Source organism: Caretta caretta, chromosome 15 (genome assembly GCF_965140235.1).
Source record: "Caretta caretta isolate rCarCar2 chromosome 15, rCarCar1.hap1, whole genome shotgun sequence".
NCBI classification, from domain to species: domain Eukaryota; kingdom Metazoa; phylum Chordata; order Testudines; family Cheloniidae; genus Caretta; species Caretta caretta.
This window is the reverse complement of record NC_134220.1, coordinates 2,798,671-2,818,565: the sequence shown is the minus strand read 5'-3', so window position 1 is coordinate 2,818,565 and position 19,895 is coordinate 2,798,671. Positions and strand designations below refer to the sequence as shown.

Here is a 19,895-nt window from a genome sequence, read left to right as displayed (position 1 = left end):
ATTCATGCAAGAGCACTGCAACTGGACAATTTTGAGCACTCTTGCTAGTAACGTTAAATTCCCCGGGCTATAAACTCCCCCTTGCATGCCATATGGTTTCCACAATCCTGCTGCTTTTCCACTTTCCAGAGTCCCCTACTATTCCTCCCAAAGTACCACACCAGACAGGAAGCCCACACAACTCTCCCCCACCTGAGACTGTCGTATTTAGGAACACGTTTAGGGAAACGGATTAAACCTAAGCTGGCAGAACCACCACCTTTGGAGCTGTAGCACATGGGCTGCCCATGCAGAAAGCACTCAGCCTCTCAATGCTCTGGGCTCCCAAGATGACTTTGCAAGTACTCCTTTTCATTTCTATACTGTTTTTCAGTTCATCTGACGTTAAAGCAACCAAAGCTTCAACCTCACCAGAGCAGGGGAGGGTTAGCCTATTTGAACTGAAACAGAGGCTCCAGGTTCCCAAGCAGTCAGTGACAGATCTGAGAAAAGGATGGGGAAACATGAATTCTGGGTTTAGCAACTAGACCATGCTTCTTCTTCCATAAAAGGGATCATTTGTTCTGTCTAAAAAAAATCTGGAGCATACCTGCATTTTGAAACCCCAAACCCCTTGAGAGGAATAAGAAAAAATGTTTATTTTGGATATGGAACAGTGAATTCTCATTTGGACTAATGCAAATATACAACTTTTACTGCAGGATGGAATTACAGTTCAGCATGAGCAGATTCATTAATCAACACTTCCAGCTTTGTAGCAGATTTGAAAGGAAATCTTCCCCTCTTCAGTTGAGGAAGATAACCATTCTGAGGCAAAAAGAAAAGGAGTACTTGTGGCACCTTAGAGACTAACAAATTTATTTGAGCATTCACTTTCGTGAGCTACAGCTCACTTCATCGGATGCATTCTGAGCTGTAGCTCATGAAAGCTTATGCTCAAATAAATTTGCTAGTCTCTAAGGTGCCACTAGTACTCCCTTTCTTTTTGCGGATACAGACTAACACGGCTGCTACTCTGAACCCTGTCATTCTGAGGCAGTTGCACTTATGAATCCCTGACAAGAGAGGTTATGGAGCAAGTTTTTTCCTTAAATCCAGCAATTTATCCATAGCCAAAGCCATTGTCTTTTTTGTGATGTGTGGAGGTTTGTCAGTTTTTTGGTTTGGCTGGGAATATTTATATTATATATATTTAACACACAAACGGATTAAGAAATCTGATTGCTGAGAAAGGATTACACATCCCTACACTGCACCTGAATATGAGGAATATTCTTTATGCAGGACTCTCAAATTACTTTTAAAGCAGTGCTAGGTTTCATCTTAGAAATTAAGGAGACTGCCTATTTTTGTAGTAAATGTTATCAGGAAGATTGCAATACCATAGCATGGCTTAGTTTTTAAATCCATTCTTATTAAGCAGCAGTCATGTAAATTTGGCAGCAGACCTATTCAAGGAGAGAGAAATATGAAGTTTAACAATGCACTCAACTCGTACACTAACTTTCTATACACCTTGGTATCAAACCCCAGTGAGATAACATGATACTTGAAGGACTGTAGACTGTTTGTTGCCAAACAAGACAGAGCTGCCAACTTCAATTTGAGTTACTGATCTAGCTATTTGGCAGCACAAAAAATAAAGTACAACTAGCAAAAACTTCTTTCTAAAGGTGTGTGGACAAGAAGATAGGTGTGTGTGGCCCTTTAGGAATGCAGTAAGCAAGAGCTCGGAGCCCATAGGTTTTTAAACAATAAATTCATACTTGCCAATAATTCTTTTTTTAGTCTTACAAATGACCACACAGACGAAACTAGAAATGTCTGCACATTTTAAAAAAAGCAGTAATTCAGACTAACAAGGCATTTAACCTTTACTGAAAATGAGACAGACAGGTTTGGAAGAGTGAATTTTCTTGTTTCCATCAATATGTTTTTGTATGAGGAGTTGATGGATAGACTCAAAAGTAAGTGGTGTGTTGAATGTTGAGAAAGTATAACAGCATGTTTTCTTTTGCAGTTAAAAATCCATTGCTTCCCTTACATGGTATCTATTTTTATAGAAATTTCTGCCATTAGCAGAAGCTAGTTAAAATTGAAGCTGGAATGCCAACTTAAGTTCTTCAGTACCTGATAACTGAATTTCTCAGCCTTAAAAAAGGAGAGAGAAATTAAAAGTGACAAGATGGTGCAAGGTTACTAAACTGGGAGGAGTGGTAGATACACTGGAGGGGAGGGATAGGATACAGAAGGACCTAGACAAATTGGAGGATTGGGCCAAAAGAAATCTGATGAGGTTCAATAAGGATAAGTGCAGGGTCCTGCACTTAGGACGGAAGAACCCAATGCACAGCTACAGACTAGGGACCGAATGGCTAGGCAGCAGTTCTGCGGAAAAGGACCTAGGGGTGACAGTGGACGAGAAGCTGGATATGAGTCAGCAGTGTGCCCTTGTTGCCAAGAAGGCCAATGGCATTTTGGGATGTATAAGTAGGGGCATAGCGAGCAGATCGAGGGACGTGATCGTTCCCCTCTATTCGACATTGGTGAGGCCTCATCTGGAGTACTGTGTCCAGTTTTGGGCCCCACACTTCAAGAAGGATGTGGATAAATTGGAGAGAGTCCAGCGAAGGGCAACAAAAATGATTAGGGGACTGGAACACATGACTTATGAGGAGAGGCTGAGGGAGCTGGGATTGTTTAGCCTGCAGAAGAGAAGAATGAGGGGGGATTTGATAGCTGCTTTCAACTACCTGAAAGGGGGTTCCAAAGAGGATGGCTCTAGACTGTTCTCAATTGTAGCAGATGACAGAACGAGGAGCAATGGTCTCAAGTTGCAGTGAGGCAGGTTTAGATTGGATATTAGGAAAAACTTTTTCACTAAGAGGGTGGTGAAACACTGGAATGCGTTACCTAGGGAGGTGGTAGAATCTCCTTCCTTAGAGGTTTTTAAGGTCAGGCTTGACAAAGCCCTGGCTGGGATGATTTAACTGGGAATTGGTCCTGCTTTGAGCAGGGGGTTGGACTAGATGACCTTCTGGGGTCCCTTCCAACCCTGATATTCTATGATTCTATGATTCTAATATGCAAACATGCAGAGTTAACGATGCAGTAAAAACCTTAACTTCTGAGTTCCCTGACTTAAGTGCTTCACTTCAACTTTAACGCTGTATTATTGCATCTCTGTGCACACAGTGTACAGAACACTGTAACAAAGCAGTAAGATCGATTATGGAAACATTATTTTATGGTCACAGACAACAAGACCACAGACTTCCCCCTGCTCTCACAGATAGGGCAATGTAGTAAAACTTATTAAGCTAGGAGAAACGTGATTGTAAAATTTGAATCTGAACTAAATGTATCCCTGACCACACATCTCGTATCCTATGGAGGGCATAACCCTAGTGGTGGTAGCTAGGTGCTGTTTCTACACTGTGTACAAGAAATAAGTTATCACTGTAGACCACTGGCTGAAGTGGAGGAAAGCGTGGTTGGGTCAGTGTGGTGGCATGGGGGGGAACATACGAGTTCCTTACAGTACGACAGCTGATGGTATCTCCAGTGTGAACTTAGAACCCAACTCAAATCCAATGCCCAGGTAATCCAATAGTTATGGTTCTTTATTTACAGTATTGTACTGTTGTTCATAATGGACTTGTGGAGGCGGCTTGGTGGTTGGTGCCAGAGGGGTGTTGGTAGATAAGCAGATAATGGGCATGTTACAGGGTCAACATTAAGGTTCCAGTTGAGTTCTGAATTCAAGCTCTATTTACAAGCTCAGGTGACAATGTATGTCCAGAAATTTTCACTTCTCTTATTTCTTCCTAACACTATTTCAGTATTTTCCTGAAAATTGCATTACTCAGCCAGTATGTGCTCAAAAAGCTAATCTGGGGGTAAAAAGAATTGTGCACCCACATAAAGTAGGCTGAGACAAAAGTATAAGATATTTGAAAGCGAGGGTTCGGTAGTAGCAGCAGGAAGCCCAACCCCTGGAGAGGCAAAAATGCGTGGACCATCTAGAAAGCATATTTAAATGGTCACAAGTTCCACTCCACAGGGTAAGGAAGCCCTGCTAGAAAGGCCTGATTCTCAACCTCATTTCCCTGCGATTCCATAGATTCACTGGCCCCAAAAATTCAACGCTCCTTGGAACTAAAGTTGCCAACTAGTGCATGAATGAATTATTCCACAACATTTCAGAGCTGTATAACCTGCATTCAAGCTCTTTCTGTGCTTCAACCAATAACTCTTCTATAAAGCTACATGGGGCTGGTGTTTTTGGAAATTTGCAGTAATTTTAAGAGAACAAGCTAGCTTGGCTTGTTGAACTATTCTGCTTTTTTAAACAGACTATGATAAGCCATCCAGGAATTTCACTAGCTGTTAGGTTTGAACTGGAACAATTTTTAATGAGTAATACTAATGTTTTACTACACAAGCTCTTTACAATACTAAAAGCAGCTGCATAACCAAAGAATCCATAGCAGTGGAATAAAGTAGTTTGGTTATTATTTGAAGTAGCAATGTTCTCATTTCTCTCCAAAGCAGCTTTTCAGATTTATAAGTGGTTCCTGTTTTCTTTTGAGCCACGGAAAGGCATTTCAGAGATGGTTACTGTCACAACCTCCCTTCCTGCTCACAGCTTGGGTAACTGGGCCAGGATTTGATTTCCTCCCAGGTTCCAGAACAGACTGTGCAGAATCTCTGCTGCCGTATTGCAGCCACAGGAGTAGAGGCAACTGCAGGTGTTTTGCCCCCAGGAAAGAGGTGTAATGACCACATAGTAAGAGTATCTGCAGGCCCCTCCACTATTCCCATAATCCCTCTGGAGCAGTCCTACCAATGCAGCAGAACCATAAGATGAAGCAAAGCTCTCCTTTCCACTCCACACAAACAAGAAGATTTGCAGCACCAGTCAGAAGAGACTTTTGTCAAGAGGCAAAACTCATTATGAGCTGTAATAAGCCAGAGAACGCAAACTTCCCCTTGCTTAGAAAACATTATGGTTCTGAAAGCATTTCTATTGACCCTCAAGTATTTCCAGCCTAAGCAAGTCACAAAAATATAGGACTTTAAGGCATGGCTGTCATCCAATTAGCTAGCTCAATTTTCTCCACTTCGTTGAACACCTGAGCTCCTCTTAGAATTAGGTGGCCAAAAATTTCATTAACCCTGAGTTAAGCTTGCCCAGTGCTGTGCTCTGTGTTCTGGAAGGACAAGACACTAATGAACAACCTGAACTCTGTGTTAACTAAGTTTTGGGGCATTTAATTTCCTCGGTTTTTAAAAAATGTAACCTCAACACTCCCATGTTCCAAAGCCCAGCTTTCCTTCCAGTGCCTCTGGCTCCTTGGCAATGATTATCCCAGCCACAGAATGCACTGGCTGCATATTAGCCCCTTTCACTGCCCCTGCATCATTTCATTTCCCATTTCTGTCCAGCAGAGCCCAGTTCTCCCTCTTCAGCCCTACTCAGGCCAAGACAAGCCCTGGATATCTGACCAATAATGTATATTCCTTGTCTTACGTCTTGGTGGGTGAAGTCAGATGGACTGTGTTTTAGTTACATACATCCACTGTCTGAGCCCACCTTGGTTTTATAGACACCAATAAAGTCCCCACACAGTATGTGGATAATTAGCAGCAAGCGATCCAGCACAACTCCATTGAACCCTGCATAGCCCACCAGCAGCACTCTCAATCGTCTGGGTAGTATTCAGATCCCAGCCATGCATAAAACAAAGCTCCGAGAGGAAACGGAAAGGATTCTTACATAGTGCCACTCCCCTGTGAACGCAGTGTGAAAAAAGCAGAGTCAAATAAGGTGAAACTCTTAAATGACTCAAACTGCGCCGTAGAATCTCTATGGACAGAAATTCCATGCTTGACTAATAAGAGTAGAGCAGTAGGAATACAGTACTGACCAGGATGGTGACGATGAAATACTAAGGGAGTAGGAGAGGCTACAAAACCAGAAAATGCAATAATGGGGGGGGAGGGGGGGATTTCAGCTATCCTCATTTTGAGTGGGTACATCAGCTCAGGGTGTGATGCAGAGATTAAATTTCTAGATACTATCAATGACAGCTTCTTGCAGCAGGTAGTTCTGGAACTCACAAGGGGAGAGGCAATTCTTGATTTAGTCCTAAGTGGAGCACAGTACCTGGTCCAACAGGCAACCATAACTGAACCACTCGGTGATAGTGACCTTAATGTAGTAAAAGTTAACCTCCTTGTGAGGGAAAAAATATAAAAACCCTACCACTGTAATATTTAACTTTAAAAAGGGGAACTACACAAGAAAGAGGATGGTAGTTAGACTTTAAAAAGAGCAGTCACAAGGGTAAAATACCTGCAAGCAGCATGGAGACTACTTAAAAATATCATTCCAGAGGTTCAGGCCAAACGTATAAAAATAAAAAAAAGACAGTAGGAACACCAAAAGAATGACACCATGGCTGAACAGCGTAATTGCTGCCAAAAGTGCATCTTTTAAATTTGGAAGTCAGATGAGGAAAACAGGAAGCAGCGCACAAACTCTGGCAAGTATAAGAAGCCAGGCCAAGAAAGAATTTGAGAAGCAACTTGCTACACAATAATAAAAATAAAGTTAAGTACATCACAAGCAAGAAACCTGCCAGACAAACAGTGAGGCCACTAGATCTGTGGCTCTCAACCTTTCCAGACTACTGTACCCCTTCCAGGAGTGGGATTTGTCTTGTGTACCCCCAAGTCTCACCTCACTTAAAAACTACTTGCTTACAAAAATCAGACATATAAATACAAAGGTGTTTCAGCACACTGTAACTGGAAAATTGCTGACTCTCTCATTTTTACAATTATAAAATAAAGCAACTGAAATATAAATATTGTACTTACATTTCAGGATATAGTATAAACAACTGTATGAAATTTTAGTTTATAATGACTTCCCTAGTGCTTTTTATGCAGTCTGTTGTAAAACTAGGCAAATATGTAAATGAGTTGATGTACCCCCTGGAAGACTTCTGTGTACCCCTAGGGGTATGCGTGCCCCTAGTTGAGAACCACTGACCTAAATTAGCTGTTACCACTCAAGAAAGATCTTGGGAGTCACTGTGGCTAGTTCTCTGAAAACTTCTGCTCAATGTGCAGAAGCAATCAAAAAGGCTAACAGTATGCTAGGAACTATTAGGAAAGGGATAGAAAAGACAACAAAAATATAATGCCATTATATAAATCCATGGTGCATCTACACCTTAAATAAGGTGTCCAGTTCTGGTCACCCCATGTCAAAAAGGACATATAGTGGAACTGGGAAAGGTTCAAAGAAAGGCAAAGATGAGCAAGGATATGGAACGGCTTCCATACAAGGAGAGAGTCAAAAGATTAGGGTCGTTCAGCTTAGGAGAGACAACTAAGGGGAGATATGATAGAGGTCTATAAAAATCAAGATTGGCGCAGAAAATATGGAGAGAAATGCTATTACCCTTTCACACAATACAAGAGCCAGAGATAAAGCAATGAAATTAATAGACAGCACCTTTAATACAAAGAGGAAGTACTCTTTCACACAACACACAACTAACCTGTGAAACTCACTGACATAGGATGTTGTGATGACCAAACATGTAACCAGATTTAAAAAAACCTGGGTAAGTTCATGGAGGATAGGTCCATCAATGCCTATTAGCCAAGAAGGTCAGGTACAAAATCCATGCTCGGGATCACCATAAACTGCTGACTATCAGAAGCTGGGAGCAGAAGACAGGGATCTTCCATTGCCCTGTTGTGTACACTCCCCCTGAAGCTCTGGTACAGGCCACTATTGGAGACAGGACTCTGGGCAAGATGGACCATGGTCTGACCCAGTCTCGCAGCTCTTTTCTATGTATGTTCTTATGAAGTGCCAGTATAATAAAGCTGAGTAAAACAACTCAAACCTACATAATTCTCTTGAGCTAATAAATTGCCAGATGTACTAACTCCAAATTATACACCATGGAGATGTTATGTCACCCTATATACCATTTCCATGAAGGGTACTTCCTTTCCTGAATACAGATCTCAGTCATTTGCAATTTAAAAATAAACCAACAGCCTTTTGCCTGAAGCCATCCTTTGAATGTCCTCTCCGGTTTCTTGATCAAAAATTGTATCCCAGAGGGGAGTCAAAATTTGTGAGATTACAGCAGCTTTTTCACACTAACATGACATTTGGTGCGAAGAGCGAGGCACATGTGACAGGGTAGGGGAAATATTTAACTTACATAGCATTGTGTCATTGCCCCAGGCCATGCGGTATCAGCCTACAGTACACTGTTCTATAATCTCTCCTAGGAAGTGCCACAGTGGTAATCGGAACACCGATAAATACCTAAAAAGTAAACCATTAGAGAGCCCAGAGGGCTGAACTTTAAATTCAGGGCTACATGGAATTCTACCAGCTCCTTCAACTATTTACTCCTGTGCAAGAAATTACACAACTCAGCTAGAAATCTTGATGTGAAGATGTTAAAATCCCGTAGAGTATAATTATGGCTTCCATGGCAAAATAGTTTTGTATGAATTATTTTAGTAAAAAGTGACAGAATTGATAACATGCACCCGGGGCCATTGTTTACTTTCTATACAAGATAAGGGTGATAAAGCATGCACAAACCTGAGTATGACTGAGCATTAACAAGCACCTGTGTCCTGGTCAAACTGGAAATGGGCAACGTAGCAAAACCTGTCTCCTGGCACTTTAGCAGGCTAAAGAAATTACGGTGCCTGAAGTTAAAGAAGAAAGGTTTTTCTGCTTCCTGAAGGAGAGAGCAAAGATTCAGTACAGCAGAGTTTAAAGACATGGACAGAGCTTTGGGGGAGCAGCATGAAGGCAGCAGTCACATTCTAGATTTTAGACTCCCCCTCAGAACTGTGGGGGGGGGGGGGTGGCAGATCCAGAGGCCAGATCTTTTCTCCAACACATGCACAGGTGGGGAATGCAGTTGGCAACCACTTCACGATTTGTTTTCCTCCCCTCTTTTATATTTCTAGAGTGCTTTTTATCCATGGCTCTGAAGTCACTTTACATGCAAGCAAGACACTCAGTGCCCTCAGGAGATAGGAGGGGACAATACAAGGACAACAAGAGTCTACACTGGACTCTGCACTGGAGTCTACACTGGACTCTTGAGTCCAGAGTCTACACTGGACTCAAGAGTCTACACTGGAGTCTGGACGCGCTCCGGTCAACTTACCTTACTGCTCTCATTCCGGTGGAGTACCAGAGAGTGCTCTGCTGTTGATTTAGTGGGTCTTCACTTCAGTTTTGAAGCACTGACAGACACTGAGGCAAGCTGAACATGAAATCCTATGAGGCCTTTTCAGAGTCACTTTAAAATGCAGCTCGAACAGGAACAAACACCCGCAGGTTTTGAATAAGTAGGAGAATAATGAACGATACACAAAATCAAAGTCAACCCAGACTCAATCATTTGGGGTTACTCCTCTCCTACCTACTACCCTAAAGCTGTATAAAGAACCATTAAAGTAGCACATATTTTATCTGAGATGATGTAAATTCATTGCAGTGATTGCTGGCGGAGACTGCTACAATGATGGCTGAGTTCTAACTAGCACTATAACTTCTTCTAACTTCCTCAGTTCTTTTGGACTGAAGTTTCTAGGCTTGGCCTCAGTTCAAAGATGATGTTTTCAAAAAAGCATCAGCTATGCTTCGCTTAGAAATTCCAGTTACAAGAATGAAGACACATTCCAGTATGTTCTGGCCCAAGTTTTTACACTCATAACTCAGCTGAGTCAAACACTCAGTCCTCTTTGAATCCAAGTATGACAAAGTTGGTTCAGTGGTTAATTATGCATGTCTGAAGTCAGCAACTCCACGACTGCATAATAAAACTTTTCTACACATTTTCGCAACAGCCATGAGAGACTGCACTCCTGCACTGCTTATAAGCACCACAAGATGAATATCTCCAATCACCTTTTATACACACAGCAAAATGAACTGCTCAGATTTTCATTTTTTTAAGAACATAAAAAAGTATTCTTAACCATCTTAATTTGAGAACAATGAAAACCTACAATGTTTCAAAAACAGTTATTGATGAACTGAAACTGTTACCCAAATACAGGGGTAGGCCTAGAAAGCTAGGAATAGGTAACCCTGTCAGAACACAAGGCACTTACTGATTATCAGTTTTTATTGCTCTGCTTTCAAGGGTTGTATGACTTGACCAGACCAAATTTACTCTAGATTGAAACAGAGAAGCCTTTTCAGCAGTTTAGGAATACATTAGTTTGGTTATCTGAAGATGAACTGAAATGTTTCTTTTTATATATTTTTGCATCCTACTCATTTAGCTAGACTCAAGGCTAATCATTTTAGAATGCAAGAATCACTTTAAATGCAACTGGAAGGCTTATTACCTGCCAAGATCCAAGTTCAGGACCCCAGGGTTCTGATTTCTCTTCCAACCCTGATGACATCACTAACAGCTAATGCTGCGTAAGGCATGATGCTCCCAAATAGCTAAATGATGTCAGTTGTAGCAGAGGAAACAGAACACCCTGCGATGTTGCACTCTGTATGCTTTATGGAAATATGCTTATGAATATGACATGACTGGACTATGCTTCATGCTAAATACCCCTTGTATGGTATCATTACAAAGCTTATAACCTACTGAGTGTGTTCATCCTATTTGTTTGCATGTATTATTTCTATGTCTCGAGTTAGGAGAATAAGATATAAACTTGTACTACTGATGTAAACCATATGATGCGGAAGCCCTTAAGGGTGCTTCAGAATCAATGAACTGTAAATGGCTCTGTTTACTTATAAACCTTCCTGTGTATGTGTGGGCCAGCCCAGGAAGAATGGAGGCGGGGTCTCACAGGATATGTGACCATGTCACCAGATAATGAAATCCATCTTAAATCTGGTACTTTTCCATTTAGAAGGAGGGGTGGAGACCCAGAGACACAAAAGATTCCTGCCTTGTGCCAAAGCTATAAAAGGGGGTGAAGCAGGACAAAGGGGGCTGCCAGTCATGAGAAAACCCCTGCTTACCACCGGAGATGTCTGCTGGAACTAACAAGGACTGTACCAGGGAAAAGGATTGGGCCCAGATTAGGAAGGAGTCTAGTCTGTGAAAGAAGCTTATTGGAACATCTCTGTGGGTGAGATATTACCTGTAACTAATTTCTTAATGTATTAGGCTTAGACTTGTGTGTTTTGTTTTATTTTGCTTTGTGACTTACTTTGCTCTGTCTGTTATTATTTGAAACCACTTAAATCCTACTTTTTACACTTAATAAAATCACTTTTGTTTATTAATGAACCCAGAGTAAGTGATTAATACCTGGGGGAGCAAACAGCTGTGCATCTCTCTCTCAGTGTTATAGAGGGCAGACAATTTATGAGTTTACCCTGTGTAAGCTTTATACAGAGTGAAATGGATTTATTTGGGGTTTAGATCCCATTGAGAACTGGGTGTCTGGGTGCTGGAGAGGTAACCTGCTGAGCTGTTTTTGGTTAAAGTCTGCAAGCTTTGGGGGTGTGACCCAGACCCTGAGTCTGTGTTGCAGCAGGCTAGCGTGTCTGGCTCAACAAGGCAGGGTTCTGGACTCCCGAGCTGGCAGGGAAAACAGGCTCAGAGGTAATTTCAGCACATCAGGTGACAGTCCCAATGGGATCCCTGTGACCGAACCCATCACACACGGTACCAGTAGAGCCCAATGTTTTTCACAAATACAAGAAACCTGAACAAACCAAGACTCACCCAACACAGCAGCAGCTCCTGTTGCTACTGTCCCATGAGGGCTAAAATGAAATAGGATGAAATTCCCCCCAAAATTATAAAAAATAAGAATATCACAGTGTTCTCCTCATTGGTATGACCTCAGGTCTTGCAGAAAAGCAGCTTTCAATTTGCCTTTAAAGGGTAGTCATAATTTAAGTCTAACCTCGCAGTTGGTGTTTGGGATCTTAAGGATTTATGTATTTCATATAACACATTTTGGTCATCTTTAATATAGTTAAACAGTTCCAATTTCTCCCAACGTTGCCAAAACAAGGTTCCTTAGAAAACAGGGTGACTAAAACTAATCACCACAAATATAATTTATGAAGGCAACAATAAATGCGGTCCTTTGAATCTCAAGCAAAATTTCAAACCCATGAGCAGTCAAGACATAGAACTGTACAAAATTTATACAGTTAATATCCCTATCAGATCTACCTCAGAAGGTATATGATGCACAGCAGTTATTAGTTCTCTTGTGAGAAGCCATAAGTTTTGGTCATAATACCTAGCATTTAGATGTGGTACTCAGTGGTGAAGAAACAAGTTATATTCTGCATTTAAAATAATCAGAAACACAACAGAATACAAAGGAAGATGGTAACTTTAAAAATCTTGTCTAGATGTTATAACAACTTTTCTTCCGACAGAAAGGTAGGTTTATTGTATTACTGTCGTTCCTAAATCCAACCAAATCCTCTTTCCTTTCTGAAATATCCAAGTGTACTAATTAAATTTACAAAAAGAAAAGGAGTACATCGAATGCATCCGATGAAGTGAGCTGTAGCTCACGAAAGCTTATGCTCAAATAAATTTGTCAGTCTCTAAGGTGCCACAAGTACTCCTTTTCTTTTTGCAGATACAGACTAACACAGCTGCTACTCCGAAACCTGTAATTAAACTTAGATAGCCTAAAATATTTGAATTCAAAAGTCAATATGGATCACATTTTTAAATATAAACGTAAGTGTATAGTAACTTAGAATTAGCTAGAACAAAAAATGGAACTGACTTGTGAGTGCTACTAATAAAAATTTAATTTTATTACTGTTAATGTTTTGCTGATATCCCTGTTATTTTAGGTTTCAGAGTAACAGCCGTGTTAGTCTGTATTCGCAAAAAGAAAAGGAGTACTTGTGGCACCTTAGAGACTAACCAATTTATTTGAGCATGAGCTTTCGTGAGCTACAGCTCACTTCATCGGATGCATACTGTGGAAAGTGTAGAAGATCTTTTTATACACACAAAGCATGAAAAAATACCTCCCCCCACCCCACTCTCCTGCTGGTAATAGCTTATCTAAAGTGATCACTCTCCTTACAATGTGTATGATAATCAAGTTGGGCCATTTCCAGTACAAATACAGGGTTTAACAAGAACGTCGGGGGGCGGGAGGGGGATAGGTTACCTTGCATAATGACTTAGTCTCTCCCAGTCTCTATTCAAGCATAAGTTAATTGTATCCAATTTGCAAATGAATTCCAATTCAACAGTCTCTCGCTGGAGTCTGGATTTGAAGTTTTTTTGTTGTAATATCGCAACTTTCATGTCTGTAATCGCGTGACCAGAGAGATTGAAGTGTTCTCCAACTGGTTTATGAATGTTATAATTCTTGACATCTGATTTGTGTCCATTTATTCTTTTACGTAGAGACTGTCCAGTTTGTGTGGTATGTGGTTGCTGGTGAGTATTTGCTTTAGATTGGGGGGCTGTCTGTAGGCGAGGACTGGCCTGTCTCCTTGAGAGATCTGGTCCGGGTGGATCCAGAGGGCGATACACTGGCAGGGTTATTCAACGCATGGATGGTTACAGGTGTCATACCTGACGGTATTAAGGACTGCAGATCCTTACTGATCCCGAAAACAATGGACCCAGAGGCACTGAAGGAACTAGGGAATTGGAGACCTCTTACCATCGGATCCATTGTGCTGCGGCTATTTTCAATAATACTGACAAACAGGCTGGCTAAAGCGTGCCCATTGAATGCGAGGCAAAGGGGGTTCATTGCGGCACCTGGCTGCTGAGAACTTAAAGGTTCTCCACCTCATCACCAAGCAAGCCAAAAAAGAAAAAAAGCCCCTGGGCGTCGTGTTTATAGATATAGCCAAAGCTTTTGACTCAGTATCACACGATCACAACATGTGGGTGCTGCGGGAAAGGGGCCTGGACCAGCACATGATCAACATCATCAGTGACTCCTATAGGAACGTCCATACCCGTATGGAAGTAGGGAAGGAGCTCACAGGCCAGTCCTTGCCTACAGACAGCCCCCCAGCCTGAAGCAAATACTCACCAGCAACCACATACCACATAACAGAACCAATAACCCAGGAACCTATCCTTGCAACAAAGCCCGTTGCCAGCTGTGCCCACATATCTATTCAGGGGACACCATCACAGGGCCTAATAACATCAGCCACACTATCAGAGGCTTGTTCACCTGCACATCCACCAATGTGATATATGCCATCATGTGCCAGCAATGCCCCTCTGCCATGTACATTGGCCAAACTGGACAGTCTCTACGTAAAAGAATAAATGGACACAAATCAGATGTCAAGAATTAGAACATTCATAAACCAGTCGGAGAACATTTCAAACTCTCTGGTCACGCGATTACAGACATGAAAGTTGCGATATTACAACAAAAAAACTTCAAATCCAGACTCCAGTGAGAGACTGCTGAATTGGAATTCATTTGCAAATTGGATACAATTAACTTAGGCTTGAATAGAGACTGGGAGTGGCTAAGTCATTATGCAAGGTAACCTATTTCCCCTTGTTTTTTTCTACCCCTCCACCCCACCCCCCAGACGTTCTTGTTAAACCCTGGATTTGTGCTGGAAATGGTCCACCTTGATTATCATACACATTGTAAGGAGAGTGGTCACTTTAGATAAGCTATTACCAGCAGGACAGTGGGGTGGGGGAAGGTATTTTTTCATTCTTTGTGTGTATAAGAAGATCTTCTACACTTTCCACAGTATGCATCTGATGAAGTGAGCTGTAGCTCACGAAAGCTTATGCTCAAATAAATTGGTAAGTCTCTAAGATGCCACAAGTACTCCTTTTCTTCCTGTTAGTTTCCAGACATATATACTTTTGCTTCCTTCTCTCAAACACTGCACCTCAGGAAAATGTAACTTTTGCCTAATGACCGGGAAGTAGTAATGTTAATCTCCAGCTTTGACTACTGAAGTTATTAATGATCATTCCCCTGTATTCGGCACTGGTGAGGCCTCATCTGGAGTACTGTGTCCAGTTTTGGGCCCCACGCTACAAGAAGGATGTGGAAAAATTGGAGAGAGTTCAGCGGAGGGCAACAAAAATTATTAGGGGGCTGGAGCACATGACTTATGAGGAGAGGCTGAGGGAACTGGGATTATTTAGTCTGCAGAAGAGAAAAATGAGGATGGATTTGCTAGCTGCTTTCAGCTGAAAGGGGGGTTCCAAAGAGGATGGATCTAGACTGTTCAGTGATACCAGATGATAGAACAAGGAGTAATGGTCTCACGTTGCAGTGGGGGAGGTTTAGGTTGGATATCAGGAAAAACTTTCACAAGGAGAGTGGTGAAGCACTGGAATGCGTTACCTAGGGAGGTGGTGGAATCTCCTTCCTTAGAGGTTTTTAAGGTCAGGCTTGACAAAGCCCTGGCTGGGATGATTTAGTTGGGGTTGGTACTGCTTTGAACAGGGGGTTGGACTAGATGACCTCCTGAGGTCCCTTCCAACCCTGATATTCTATGATTCTATGATCATCAAACTGGCCCCAACTGTTGAATCCAAGACTGGCCTCTGAAATACACAGAGGATTTAAAGAAATACAAACTTTTCCTTTATTTTCATTACAGTGTGAATGCAGAACTTTTAGAAGTCAATAAGTACAACTTGGAGAAGGCCTAAAGCAGGAGGTGCCAGCTTGTCTCTACAAGAGAGCAACTGCGGGTGCACTAGCTTCTTGCCAGTATAGGTAAAGGTCTGGTTAAAACGTTTAACAAAAAACGTTAATAGAAGTGCTCTCTTCTGAAAAAAAGAGTGTGTGAGCTTTTGTCTTGATTTAAAATATTCACTTGCAATGTTTGCGACCCAAAAACCTCAGCCCTGTATTAATGCCCAAGAACCAGAAGAGAATGACTAGACTATTTTCACTGCCCCAAACTGAGAGAAATGCTAAGAAAAAAAAAGCATTAATGATACCGGCTACATTCTTTATATACAATACTCAGCTTAAACACAGTTATACACTGAAAAGTGACTACAGATGGCATCAGGGATTCAATATCGATTACTCCATAACAAATATGCTCAATTTACAAGTTTCCAACTGCCAACTCTGCAAATTCAACCTAGGAAAGTCAAGTTGTGTTCTTCCTAGCTCCTGTATGCACCATCACAAGAAATGAAGATACTGCACTCAGAACTTAACAGGTCTGTTGACGATTCTAGATCGTGAATCCACTCCAGCTGCCCATTTCGCAGCTGAGATGACTTAGGAAAAAAACTTTTTTTAAAAACAAGTAGCTATTACTATTTACATCACTTTTCTGACCATACCACACTTTAAAATACTATTTTAAACTGGTTAAAGCTAACTAAACAATGACCAGTGTGGACTGAACTTAACCATGTGAAAAACAATATGAGAACAGTGTTCCAGTGTTGTACCTAGGTTAGAACAGTTCTGAACTGTGCTTAAACAGTTTGGCCCTGTTCCCCCACTGATTAGCCAAACCCTGTTTGAAGAAACAGTTGGCCTGAACAATTTAAAAGCTTTTTCAAGGTAAATATCAATTGAATCACCCCACTGACTAGCCCAAACCTTAGTTGGGCACTCTCAGCAATTACACCAGCCCATTACAGTCCTGCAGACCAGACTAAGAAGAGAGCATGTCTCTAGCGAAAGTACTGCCTCGTGTAATTCGTTGTGTATATTACTCCTTGAGGAACTCTGCACCACTGCACACTTGCAAGTAAATCTGTGTGGAACATGAATTCTGCTTCCCTACAGAAAAATGACTTCTGACAGTGAAGCAAAGGGAGCCAGCAAGAGCGGTCATGCACCACTCCCAAGAAGCATGGGTGCATCATTTTGGGTGCCTGGAGCAGACCAGCAGACAGGTAAATCACCGCAGTGGGGGTGGGGCTGGGGAAGCCCCGGACAGTGGCTCCTCTCTGTGCTGGGCTCATTTGCTAGTCCCAGATGGGCTGACAAGAATAGGACTTCCTCTTTCCCTGTAAAGAGCAGGTCAGACCTATGCCCAGAAACCAACCCCAGCTGCGGGAAGCTTTGCACTCCCCTCCGCTCCCTGTCCCCATCACTCCTCAGCTGCAGGGGGAGGGGACACTGTATGGGGAATGGTTCCCCCATCTGGCCAACCCCTCTGCATCCAGACCGCACTGACCTCCACACCTAGCCTCATCTCCCTGCATGCAGAGCCCACCCCACCGAGCCCCCAGCACTCAAACCCCTACTCCACCGAGCCTCACCCCCTGCATCTGGAGCCTCCCCACACCCAGACTGCTCCACACAGAACCCTCTTACCCCACACCTGGATCCCCCACACACACACTAAGCCCCTCCACACTTGGATCCTACCAGGCTGAGCCTGTCGGTCCCACACCTGGATCGGGGGACAAGGCTGGGTGTGCGTGCAAGACTCTGACCCTCTTGCTTGCTATCTAGATGCACCTGGCATGGAGGGGAAGGGCTCCATGGTGTTTCTGGGGCAGGCCTGGCCCTTGCACTGTGTCAGGGTTGGTGTAAGCCTCACCGCCAAGTCTTTGTCCTGTAGGGCTGAGGGGAGTGCTGCAGGATGGTCTCCCTATATGCAGCCAGTAGCCTGTGCGCCCCACTGCCGTGTTTGAGCCTTCATATTTATTTATTGTGAAATAAAATACGCAAATTTTGCAAAATTTTAAAATATTGTGCGCAGAATTCCCTCAGGAGTAGGATATATATTGTGGGCCACGTGATTCACAGTCTTTGTACACAGTCTGGCCAGTATTCTAAAACCTAGGAGGCTAATTTTAGGCTCCTAAAACCATATTTAGGCACCTAAATAAGTGGCCTGATTTTCAAGAGTGCTGAGCACCTAATAGCATGAACTCACTTCACTGGGAAGTGCTAGATGCTTAGCACAACTGCAAATGTAGTTGCTTAAATATGGACTTAGAGGCTAAATTTAGCCTCCTTGTTTGAATATCTTGGCCTGTGTGTGTGTATATATATATATGTGTAGCGTGCCATGAGTATGCACACTATACGTAGGGATGCACTGGGAACTATGGGCTGCAGGGCATGTGTAAACCTATGCACTGTACAATATATTTTCACAGTACTCTGTGTATGTATGCTGTAGTAGTCTGCATTTTGAGGTGAATGTATTGCAAGAGAACATCACCTAGTTCCTCACACCAGACTCCCATGCAATAGCAAAATAAACCACTATATGCTCAGCTTCACAGAAGCAAACAGAAGCGAGCTTAAGATCCAGTTCATCATGCCTTGGACACTGCAGGTTTGATCCCTACAAAGTGTCTAGTGCATGTCCACCTGTAGAATTAGTGTGTGTGTAGGAAAGTATCAACCTGCTCCTCTCCCCACAGTACCCGGGCCACCCCACAGGTCCCTGTTCCCACACCCCATCCCTGTAGTAGTTACCCCCTCCCCACCCAGGGGAGCCAGGCCAGCCCACTCTGGGTCCCTGTAGTAGTCCCCCAGTAAGTCACTTCTCCCCCACCCCAGTAGCTGGGCTGCCCCCCACCCCCCTGTGCCCAAGCCACTGGCCCAAGCAAAAGCTGTCCCCCATCCTTGCAGTAGCCGTGTCATCTCCCCAGTCTCTGTATCCCCAAGAAGAAAAGGAGGACTTGTGGCACCTTAGAGACTAACCAATTTATTTGAGCATGAGCTTTCGTGAGCGACAGACATACATCTGATGAAGTGAGCTGTGGCTCACGAAAGCTCATGCTCAAATAAATTGGTTAGTCTCTAAGGTGCCACAAGTCCTCCTTTTCTTTTTGCGAATACAGACTAACACAGCTGCTACTCTGAAACCTGTATCCCCAAGGAAGCCCCCCCAGGCCACAGGCCCCCCATCCCTGTAATAGCCAGGCTACGCCCAGCCATCCCCCAGTCCCTGTCGTAGCCGGACCACCCCGCAGTCCCCATGTACCCCCTCAGGGTAGCCCCCCCATTACCTGTAGTACCCAGGCCCCTCCCAGCTACACCCCCGGCATCTGTAGTAGCCACCCCCCAATAGGTCCCCCATCCCTATAGTAGCCGCCCCTCCGGGCGTAGCCGCCCAGTCCCTGTAGTAGCCTGACCCCCCAGGGAGCCCCCCCATACCTACAGAAGTTGGACCACCCCCCGCTCCCCATGCACCCCCCAGGACAGCACCCCCAGACAGGCCCCCGGGCCCCCCGGTACCTGTAGTAGCTGAGCAGCCCGTTGCTGAGCACGAACCAGCGGCGCTGGTAGCCCTTCAGGTAGTTGGTCCATTTGAAGAGCCAGCCCTTGTAGGTGTCGGGGCCGGGGGCGGCCGGGGCCCCCAGCCCGGCCCCGCCGCCCCTGCCCGGCTCGCTGCCCGCGCTCATGGCCGGCGCGGCGGGGCGGCCGGGGCCCGGCGGGTTCCCGCAGGCCAGGCAGGGGACGGCGCCGAGGATGGAGACCAGCCCGCGGGAGCCGCCGCTGCACCGAGCGGCCGCCCGCCCCACAGGCCCGGCCCCGCGCCTCCGCCCCGCCCCGCCCGGCCGCCGGGGGCACCGGCGAGGGCAGGGGGCGGGGCGCCGCGCTCACGTGACCGGGCAGCGGCGGCCCCGCCCCCGACGCGTGAGCGTGGCGGGCGGGGCTCGAGCTCCGCGGGGCTCCCCGGCAGAGGGGCGGGGCCGGGACCGAGCAGGGCGGGGCTAGCAACCGCACGTGCGGGCTGGGCGGCCCCTCGAAGGGGGGGGTAGGGTGGCGTGGGACAGGGCTCCCCAAAGGTGGGGCGGGGCCATGCCGCAGGGGGCGGGGCGCCTCAGGGGAGAGAGGGGCGGGGCCTGTCTCGAGCAGAGCTGGCGCGGGGGCGTGCCTGCTCTGGGGCCTTGTTTTCCTGCCCGCCG

At 44.4% G+C, this 19,895-nt stretch overlaps 1 protein-coding gene across 3 annotated transcripts in view; it reads right to left on the bottom strand.

Annotated features, from left to right (window-relative positions):
* Positions 1-19,513, bottom strand: part of OSBP2 (oxysterol binding protein 2) — a 371,738-nt gene extending 352,225 nt beyond the window's left edge. The window contains exon 1 of one of the 3 annotated variants that reach the window (XM_048822247.2): positions 19,222-19,513. In XM_048822247.2, coding sequence (XP_048678204.1) covers positions 19,222-19,388 — 167 coding nt within the window. In that variant the 5' untranslated portion in view covers positions 19,389-19,513. The remainder of the gene's footprint in view (positions 1-19,221) is intronic. The other 2 variants (XM_048822244.2, XM_048822243.2) reach the window with 2 other exon arrangements.
* Between the last annotated feature and the right edge of the window lie 382 nt (positions 19,514-19,895).